The sequence below is a fragment of the Daucus carota genome, chromosome 9 (genome assembly GCF_001625215.2).
Source record: "Daucus carota subsp. sativus chromosome 9, DH1 v3.0, whole genome shotgun sequence".
NCBI lineage: Eukaryota > Viridiplantae > Streptophyta > Magnoliopsida > Apiales > Apiaceae > Daucus > Daucus carota.
In genome coordinates, this window is record NC_030389.2 from 38,276,760 (window position 1) to 38,287,964 (window position 11,205).

At 34.5% G+C, this 11,205-nt stretch overlaps 2 protein-coding genes across 2 annotated transcripts; both read right to left on the reverse strand.

Annotated features, from left to right (window-relative positions):
- Positions 1 to 2,944: 2,944 nt before the first annotated feature.
- On the reverse strand, positions 2,945 to 3,805 carry LOC108200605 (RING-H2 finger protein ATL2). The gene has a single exon (XM_017368822.2). It carries the CDS (start codon positions 3,803 to 3,805, stop codon positions 2,945 to 2,947), a length of 861 nt encoding a protein of 286 aa, XP_017224311.1.
- Positions 3,806 to 9,820: 6,015 nt separating this feature from the next.
- LOC108201587 (RING-H2 finger protein ATL2) lies at positions 9,821 to 10,750 on the reverse strand. The gene has a single exon (XM_017369876.1). It carries the CDS (start codon positions 10,748 to 10,750, stop codon positions 9,821 to 9,823), a length of 930 nt encoding a protein of 309 aa, XP_017225365.1.
- Positions 10,751 to 11,205: the final 455 nt, after the last annotated feature.

Below are 11,205 nucleotides of genomic sequence, written 5' to 3' on the forward strand. Positions count from 1 at the left end.
TTTTTTCGGGTTATTCAGTATTACATATTTACATTAAATGCACTGCTGTGAACTACCTTCTGTGCTAGGAATAATTTGTAAGCTCTTGGGTTCTCCTGTGCTAGACGAATAATTTGTAAGATCTTAGGTTCTCCTCCTGTGCTATAAGACTATGTTACCCGGACTCTCCATTTTCGTGCCTATACCCGTGTCCACTGGACATGACATGGGTGTGGGTATAGGATCTGTGTCGGATCTTTCTTATTACAACCGGATACCTCACCTTGTAACATCCCCGGTCAAAATGAAAACTTAGGTCTTGTTTCAACTTGTTTCTAGAGATCAAGATCCATGAATGACTTGTTTCTATGTTGTTCTATTGATTTTTATGCTTCAATTTTCAGTGTATGTGCAGTAGCACTAATTTATGGATGTGCAATAAATCGGTCTATATAAAGTTTTACTTGCGTGGAGCTTAAGTGCCAAGTCCCTGTACCCGAGTCTAATTTCGGGTCCATGTCCACGAATCCTAATTATCCTAAAACTACGAATCTGACTCTTGAATCTGTACCTGTGTCCGATACCCATACTCTTGAATCCTAATTGTGCAGTGTGTTCTTTACCTAGGTGGAATGTTTTTTTCCAGTAGTTAAATAGGACATTTTTGTTCTGCAATTTATCTCGTAATATGCACAATGTGCTTAGAGAAAAATATTTTGTAAACTTATTACTCTTACTTGAAGCTTTTTTTTCAAGCTTCCACTCAAGTTGAATTCTAATGTGCTCTCAGCTGTACTTGTAATGGTTAATTAGGCCGCGTATAATGTTGTCTGTCCAATGAGTTCATCGAAATGTTTGCGATATGCTTGCACAGACACATAGTGCTTGTTTGGGAACCAGAAGCAACTTTGCTTCTGGCGCTAGCTTCTCTCTCACAGCTTATGTTTTTTTTCCAAACACTTTATTAACTTATTTATATTTTTTTTAAGTTTAGCCAAACGACCCCATAATTACATTCCAAAACTACTGAGTGAGGGCTCTATAAGCCCCATCGCGAGGGCATAAGTACTACTCCCTCTGTCCCATTTAATTCTATACGTTTCTTTTTAACTGCTCGACACGCATTTCAATGCTCTTATAAAATATAGTTCCGTAACTTATTTTCGAGATTTTCTTTTTTTTGTATAAAAATATAACATCCAAACTTTAATTCAGAAAAGAAAAATTTTAAAAATAGATTACACAACTACGCTTTATAGGAGCATTAAAGTCCGTGCCGCGTCCCCGTCCCCCAATGTATACTACTCAGGGGGACGGAGGGAGTAGTTTGCTTTATAGTAGAGATATTGATCTGCACCAAAGAATTCAATCTACTGAGTGAGGCTCAAGTCTCAACTACCAGGGGCTTGGAGTCTTCGGTAGGGATGAGCAAAAACCGAACCGAAAACCGAAACCGAACCGAAAACCGCAAAAATCGCATGAAACCGCACCAAATAAAACCGCACCGAATAGAAACCGAACCGAATAAAAACCGCACCGATACTTTGGTTTTGGTTTTGGTTTCGACAATTTTAAAACCGAATACAAACCGAACCGAACCGCAATAATATTTATATTTATTTAATTATTTATTTTATATATTTAAATTAAATATACAAATCATATGTATTATAAAATATATAATTGGATATGTGATACACTGCCTACTGTATGGTGCTTAGTTAATTTATTTGCAGGTCTGCTTATGTACTGATCACTTTGGTTATGTACTGATTTGATATATATATGGGCCTGCAATTATGTTTTTAAGGATTACAAGAAGTTCAGTTTTTCGATTGATCTGATCATATCATGATTTTTAATTTTTCGAACTTTTCATGGTTTGAAAACCGAACCGCACCATGTGAAACCGAAACCGCTCATATTATAAACCGAACCGCACCAATAGTTTTTGGTTTGGTTTCGGTTTTCGATTTTATAAACCGCACCTTCGTGGTTCCGGTTCCGGTTTTAGGTGCAAACCGCACCATGCACATCCCTAGTCTTCGGTATCCACTATCTTTGACTGATGTATGATGTATGAGTCTAATACATTGAAGTTTTTAATTTGGCTTCTTCAACGCCTTCACTTTGCTTTAATCCGCAAAAAGTGGTTGGTTTGTTGAGCACACCTAGACCTCTCAATCGTGGCATTTTTGTGTTTCGTAATTTGTGTATCTAATTTCAAAACTGTGTAAATTGTGTGGTACATTTTCATGTATATTTAATATTGCTCTCTCTCGTTTTTTATACAGGTCGTTTGACTTTTTACACGTATATTTAAGAGGTTTGACTACATATTCAAAATTGATATTTTTTTAAAAAAATTCCTGAATAAAAATATTTATGTTATATTTTTATTAAAAAAATTACAAAAAAATATATTTATTTAGTGTGGTATATAAACCGAAATCGTACGATTTAATAATCAAATCGAAATTGTTTCAATTCATTATATAATAATAATATTTCTCTCCATCTTCAGTTTACCTAATTATATTTCAGTTCGGTACCTCAACCCTGCAGAGTATCGTATCCTCATTATTAATACGCGTTAATGAATATAATAACAATAATCATCAACTAAACCACCCACCAATCATCAACCAAACCAAACCACAACGAATCAACAATCATGTATGCAACTCATTTTATATCGCCCTGATTTGTAGCAATTTTTTGTCTATACAGCAAAGCCGGAAGAAATTAATTTACAATCTTAAATAAAATAAATAATTTTAATTTCCAAACGAAACTTAACATCAAAAGCAAATATTCTACGCTAAAATTTCTAAAGTTTTTAGTCAACATAGACTGCCCCTGCCCCCGTTTTTTCTTGAACGTGTTGAAACTCTTTGAGTCTTTGTATCCCCTGGCCCACCGCCCCCGGTTATTTCGGCATGGGAGTTCGAACTGAACAAGACTCCTAAGAGATTCCCAACTCGACATCCAACTCAGTACCACTCGGACAACTCGTTCCGGTTTCACCGGTTGGAGACACAGCAGCCGGTTTTCTTTTCATACTAAGCATTTTCTTTAGTGATTGTAACCGGTTCCCGGGTGACATGAATCCGTAACTCGCGGGTGAACTCGGTCTCGGCTCGTCCACTAACTCGGGCCTACTTGGCACCTCGATTTTCACACCAGCTAAATCCAACCCATTTCTTCTCTCAGCCAATGGCACCGACCTCGAACCGGAGGGTTGAACCGGCTCCGGTTCAAGTTGAACCGGTTTACCGACCGTTACCAGAACGTCCTTATTCCGGGTCGGGTCAACCGGTTCGACCTTCGCCCGACAAATGGGGCAAGTAGAATGCGAATGAAACCACATATCAATACACTCAACATGGAAACTATGCTGACAGTTGGGTAAAACCCGACCCGTTTCGCCCTCTTCAAACTCCGACAAACAAACCGCGCAGTCGAGATCATCTTTATGAGTCAACTCGGTGTAAACAAACAACGGCAGCGAGTCACGCACACTCGCTTCCAGCCCCCGGTTGTTCCGACCAGCCGCCGAGCTCTGGTCCACATAAAACACGATGTTTGAAGCACGCTGACGGCGTGTACGATGATGATGACGACGGCGAAGACGATGAACACGGTGCAAGTACCAACGTGCGTACATGTGAAGAGCTATCATCAGGACAACAACGGCAAAAATAACTACTATTGCACTCACCATGATCTTCCCACTGAGCGCGTAGCTCTTTGGTGTACTCACATATATTGGTCGGACAGTCGCATTGGGATTGCTGAAATTATTGTCGAAAGTATTGTCCGACATCTTCGATGACAAAATCAGAATTCCGAAATACTGATATTTGTATTTTTAAGAGTACGTTTTTCGGAACCAGAATTCTGAAATACCCGAGCCTTATATCTCTTAAGAGTATTTTTCTTCGAAAAGAAAAATGTGAGAAGTCTTTGTCTAGGTGATATTTGATTTGTGGAAATGATATATATAGGAGTAGATGAGCAGGAAGGAGAGAAGAAGGTTCATATAGTGGAGAAGGTGACTGCTAGTGGGGAAGATTCCTAATAATTTCCGTTTGATCACAATTTTTTCTTAATTTTTATTTTATGCAGGGATTTAGTGGCCATCTTTTCCTTTTTATGGTATGACAATTGTATCTGTGGGAACCTGCTTCGATTTCTTCTTTTTTCTATTTACGTGTCTATTTTAATAATATATGAAACAATCTTTGGACAGAAATGGTTAGAATTTTACTTGATACAATCTCATTTGATAGTGCCTGAAGTGGTGTAATGTATTTACAAGCTTGCATTTGGGTTCTGAAGTGGTGTAATGTATTTACAAGCTTGCATTTGGGTTCTTTAATTTTCTATCTTATTGGTTTTCTTTTGCGCGTGTGATGTACTTTGAAATCTTGCATACAGATTTTTTAATACTAGTTGAGAATCCGCGCGTTGCGGCGGCCTATAAAAATTATATTAATGATCCAATATTAATATTTGTAGAATAAAATAATTTTGTGACTGTCTATAAAAAATATATTAATGTTTCAAGTTAATATTTGTAGGATAAAATAAATTTATATTATAAAAATCTTGATGTGATACAAATACTAATTTATAAAATTGTAAAATTGGACTATAATTTATGGTGAAAAAATGAAAATAAATTTATATACGTAATTATCAATTTAAAGCATGACGAATCTTAATTTTATTTGTTTTTTTTTTTGGAAAAGTAATCATGTTCTTATATTGTCACCTTCCTCCAATTTTTTTAGATTGATTGTGCACAAAAACATTTAACTTAAATATAACTACCCTCCTAAAAGTTGCTTGAATGGAGCAAACAGATAATGCATGAATAATTTTTTCATGTATACAAAGTAAATAATATAAAAATAACAACAACAAACATGTCCGATGAACAAAACAAATATTATAAAAGAATAACCAACAAACATACATCATTAATAATTAATTTATTGACATCAACCATGAATATCATGTCAAGACTATATTCTTTTCCTATGTTTGGATTTATCGACTCCAATATAACGGTCTATAACTACATTTGCTTGCAACAACCTTTACCGTAACATGCTACCAGCCTTCACTTATCGTTGCTGAAGAACGACGTCTCCGAGTTAGAAATCGAGCAAGAGAAAAGTATTTCTAATTTTTGATAATTTTCATCCAAAAATTTCAGAAAATTAAAAAATAGAACGGAGCGATGTAAGAGGCGCCACCTACACGCCCCTCGTTTCTCTTTTAAAAATCGAGTAAGAGAACTATCAGGTAGGTTTGTGGTATTGAGAGAGAAGGTTGTGTTTAGATGATCCAAAATCCTACGATCTATACGGGTATTTATAGGTAGAGAGAGACTTGTTTGCTACTCTTTCCCATAATTAAATAATATGAACAAAATCAGATTAAAATTTTCAAGCTATTATATTCCATATATAATCTGTCTTTTCCATAATTGAATAATCTGAAACAAAATCAGATTAAAACTTTAAAGCTACTATATTCCATAAATAATCTGAAACAAAATCAGATTCTGAAATTTGCTTCTAATATGCTCGAAACTAAAAAAGGTACTGAAACAAAATCAGATTAAAACTTTCAAGCTACTATATTCCATAAATAATTTGAAACAAAATCAGATTCTGAAACTTGCTTCTAATATACCCGAAACTAAAAAAAGGTAGTTCTAATTTTTGATATTTTTCATCCAAAAATTCCAGAAAATTAGAAAAATAAAACGGAGCGATGTGAGAGGCGCCACCTACACGCCCCTCGCTTCTCCTTTATATAAGTATATTGATTGTTAGAGAAAAGTGCACTTTGTGTACCTGTATTTTAGAGCGTCTTGCACTTTCAATACTTGACTTCTAAATCTAGCACTTGCAATACTAAAATATTAAAATTTTAATTTTTGTGTACATCCGTCAATTTTGTCTAACGGCGTTAAGAAAGCTTAGAGTAATTTTGTCATTTACCATCTCCTTTCCTAATTAAACTTAAAAGAGCGCAAGTTCAGATCAGTTACCAAAAGCCAGACTATATTTCTCAACATAATCCACATACACATACATGTTATATACACAGAAGAGAGCTCCAATTTAACACTCATCATCCACTTTTCTCACCCTTTTTCATGTACAAAAAGTTAACCCACCCGATTCAGTCATATCTAGGGTTCATTCTTCTGCTTTTAATTAGTTTAATTTAGCTCCTAGATTTCAATATCAATGAATTTCATAATGAAGTGAGTTTGATTCGCGAGGTTGATGTTTGTGATGGTGAATCTTGGGATTTACCTGGTATTTTTTTTATTCATTCATGTGTTTTTTATGCTTAATTCGTGATGAATTTTATGTTGTGCTTGTTTTTAATTTAAATTTGGGGTACTTTTTGTGTGTATATGTATATTGAACAAATTGCTGAAAGTTGAGTTAGAACTCGATAAATGAATCAATTGTCTCACCTGATGTGGTTGTAGATTTGTGACTTGTACAAATGATTCTGTTTCTGTCTCAAGGATCGTAAGTATGAGAGCGGGCATCGATCTAACAAAGATACAGTGATTAACAGGAGGAAGAAAATACTAGTCTTCTATACGGGTCGGGCTCGTAAAGAATAGAGAACTCATTGGGTGATTCATGAGTATTCTTCCACTGATCAAGCTAGAGTGGCACACGTCCTGACCAAATTCACATTTGAAAGCCCTGTAAATTGTAATAGGTATTTGGACTAATTAAGCTTTTTTCTGTTTAATTAGAGTAGGGAATGTTAAAAGACAAAATTACCCCAAACATTCTTAACGCCGTTAGACAGAATTCACGGATGTGCTCAAAAAAGTAAAATTTTATTACGTTAGTATTGCAAGTGCTAGATTTAGAAGTCGAGTATTTAAAGTACAAGACGTCCTAAAATACAGGTACACAAAGTGCAGTTTTCTCATCTTGTTATGTATAATTGGGCTTTAGTGTGCCTGCTCTAAACTTTAATGTCGTAAATTGAAATCATGCATTTCAGGTTTTTTATTTTTTTTTCTATATCAGTGTTAATAATTATTGTGCGAGTGCTTGTGACGTAAAGAGATTGGAATTTTGCATTTGGGGTTCTGCATCAGAAAAGTGGAATTTCTTTATTTTTTAGGTCTAAATGCTTGGGAATTTAGAGCAACTTCGACCCTTTTCAACTGGTCTAATTGGCTGTAAACAGTAAGAAATATCTTGATTTATTTGTTCTTTTATTTTACTCTGAATTAATTTTGATTTGAATAATTGTCAAGATTCATTTTTTTTTTTTTATAGATTTATGATCTCTTTTATAACAAATTATAACATTTGTTATATAAGATGTAGGGGATGATATTAAATTTTACATTTTTCCCTCTCGACTTTGCAAGTGACCAGGGTTTTGTAGGAATCATGTTTTGATATCCAATTCTCATATCAAAGTTAATGATTTATTGTTACCTGTGATATTTAGTGAAAACTGTCTATATTATAATGATTGGTTTAGTGCAAGTAGGGGTTTTCTGAATGGGGAGAAATAAAAATAGTTTGAGCTCGACTCTAAATAAGTATTTAGCTATATGAATCTTTACTCCTATCAGTGTATAAAAATCTGAATTTGCAATGTTAACTTTGTTGGATTGTTTTGCAATGGTTTTCTACACTGATAATATTGTAAGTGATAATTTTATTTGAAATAAAATTGAAAATCCTTTGAATATAAATGATTTATTATATATACTGGTCTGGTCCTATCTGTCGTATTTGGAGCTTTTCAGTTTATACTTAGTTACTGGTAACTTTTGTTAAATCGCCTTTGCTTGTGTCTTGTCTATTCCGATAGGTGAATAACCGGCATTTATGATGTAAGGCACACATTTGAACCTCACAATTAGTTAGATTTGTCATCTTACTTTTTAAATGGCATATAAAAGATACTTCCATGTCTCTTATAAGATATGGAAGATTTTGTTAAAAGTGGTACCTTGCAATATATATTCAAGTATTTTGCCTGAATTTGTTCCATCTTAGTAAGTTACGTAAGCCAGCCAACCCAACCAATCGGAGGATAGTGGTGAGTCTGTGTGGCTGTTCTGCTCGTGATGAAGAGAATGGTGAACGTTTTGCTCATGATGGAATGATCATATTTGGATCCTAAATGACATTCTAGGTGCATTTATTTTATAAATATGCTTTTGCCAATTAATATTGAAGCTTGTTGTACTTTAGACGACTTTTCCTCTGCAGATATTCTAGTGCTTAAAGGTGATTGCTTAGATGCTAATGGCAAAGGCGGAGGATTAGAGTCAAATTTGGTATCTTTATACTTATTATCACACTATAATAATCATGTCCTTAATTACTAGACCATTCATCTTAGCTTACCTCTTTTTCTGGTGATAGGTTTAGATATGATTTTCATCAGTTCTTTTCATCAATCTGTTGGCCAAATGTGATATTTACTAGGATTCCATTTTACTGGACCCGTCTAAAGCAACACCAGTTGATGAATATATGAAGGATAATCAAGAACCAGAGATAAAGCAGAATGGTGTCAGTAGACGAAGCTCTCAGCGTTCTCAGAAGAGTTTCTCATCTCCGACTAAAAAAAAGAGAGGAGGAGGGGGAGGGGGGATCTTCTCTTAAAAGTCCAAATGCACATTGTGACAAATCTGCTGGTCTTGATCATGGCTTTGATTTCAATGACTTTAATGATAATGTCATCCAAAATAACAACAACTAATTCAAAATAGATGTTGGCAGGTATCCAGAATCTGAGAATGAATATGATCATGATTCAGATGAAGATGATCCTTGAAAACCCTCAAGTCTCCATCAACCAGGGAATTTGAAACTTAAGTCATTTTCTAAAGATAACACGAGCTTCTTGTTGTCTGTGTAAATGTGATTTAACACTTTGTTATAATGGACATGGATTTGTCTGTTTGGTAGAGTGAGAATAGTTTTCACGTAATTGAAGAAATGGGATTAAAACGAACTATAACAACACTATATTAAGGATGGAAGATGACGATTCTCTCATTGTTTTAGAGTAAAGCACGCAAACATGAATGGAGAAAGTTGCAATAGTAAGAAGTTCATTAAGTTGTTAAAGTTTTAGTCAATTTTATTTTAATTAAATTTGTTATATCAAAAACTGGGCATGTTTGGATTTCTAGTTGAAATATCTAATTTTATAAAAGGATTAACGAAGATGGTAAAAAGTATAGTCCTTTACATCAGTTGGCTCCACAAACTCTCAAAGAGGTTTTACTATTAATCAATTTTGATTATAAAAAATCATTAACAAAACCACAACATCCATGAATCAAATTAATTCTATATCACTATTTATGTTCCTCGTCCTATTTGTATAGTTCCCAATTCTAATTTTACTTGTCCTAGTAATAATATCAAGATTTATGATTATTATGAATTTATTAACTTTTTTGATTTATATTCTTAGAATTTTACTTATTAATATTTTTTTAGTAAACAAATGATGAATTTTAACAAGGACAATAAAAATGAAGTGGACAGAGAATTTATTTATACTATGAACACCAACAGAAGTAAGAAATTAATTGAAATCTAAAGAAATTAAGATTTTTAATTTCATCACATAATTTAAAACTAAAGGACCAAAAAAAGAAAAATTAAGCGAAACTTAACACCGAAGGCATATATTCTAAACTGATTAGTTAATATAGGGTTCCCACATTTTTTTTCAACATCTTCGAAATTGCAATATGTACCCCTTGGCCCACTTTCTTTGTTTATTTTGGTGTAGGCGTTGAAGTTTAAACTTGTTCACGAACCTTTTGCTCGAATATTCCTAGCTCGATATCCAACTCAGTTTTACTCGAGCAACCCGTTCCGATTTCAGTAGATGGAGAAACATCAACTAGTTTTTGATTAGTGCTAGTCATATTCTTTAGTGATTGTGATGGGTTCTCAAGTGACGTAAACCCATAACTCACGGGTGAACTCGGCATTAGCTCATCTATTGACTCAATCTCACTTGGCATCTCAATTTTTACACCTTCCAAATCCAACCCACTTCTCCTATCAGTAAATGACACCTCACTGTAGGTCGAACTAGAAGGTTGAACCGGTGCCAATTCAACCGACTGAACTGGTTTACTAACCGTTTTCAAAACGTCCTTATTTCGGGTCGGGTCAAATGGTCCAACCTTTGCCCGACAAACAGGACAAGTAGAATGAGAATGAAACCACATATCAATACACTCAGTATGAAAACTATGATGACAATTGGGTAGAACCCGACCCGTTTCATCCTCTTCAAACTCGGACAAACAAACCGCACAGTCAAGATCTTCTTTATGAGTCACCTTAGAGTAAACAAAATTCGGTAGTGAGTTACGCACACTAACTTCAAGCCTACGATTTTTTCCTGTACGCACAGTAGCTGGGATATGGTCCACACGAAACACAATATTCGAAGCACGTCGACGACGACCAAGACGACGGCGTTGACGACGACGTTGACGACGAACACGACGTGAATACCATCGTGAAAACATGTGAAAACATGCCATTAAGACAACAATAACAATGACACCGACAATAGCACCTACCATGATCATGCCACTAATTGCATAGCTTTTCGGTGCACTCACATAAACTGATCGGAGAGTTGCATTGCTATTATCTTGACTATTGAAAAAGGTGTCGTTGAAAGTATTGTTAGACACCTTTGACGGAACCATGATTTTGAAATATCTGAAACTTATATTTTTATGAGGAAGTCTTTGTGTATGTGATATCTGATTCAGTGAAACCAAATTTATAGGTGTGAATAGAGGCATGATGAGGGGAGAAGGTTCATTTGGTGGAGACGGTGACTAGTGGGGGAAGATTCTTGGTAATTTCTGTTTGATATTATATTTTATCACACTTTATTTTATTTTGTTCTTTTATGCAGGGATTTTATGACCTCTTTTTCCTTTTTATGATATGACAATAATTTACTACAATTGCCCATGATCTCATTTTATTTACTTCTAAATTGTATAAGCTAATACAATCTTTTGATTGAAATGGTAATAATTTACTTCGATACAATCTCATTGGATTCCTAATTTGATAGTGCCCAAAATGGAGAAAGTGCCACAGTTAATGAAATTATATATACCTTTTTATTAAAATATGTCAATAAAATTTT

Coding starts and splice junctions, on each gene's coding strand:
- LOC108200605 (XM_017368822.2), bottom strand. CDS start 3,805: ATGTCGGACAATACTTTCGACAATAATTTCAGCAATCCCAATGCGACT.
- LOC108201587 (XM_017369876.1), bottom strand. CDS start 10,750: ATGGTTCCGTCAAAGGTGTCTAACAATACTTTCAACGACACCTTTTTC.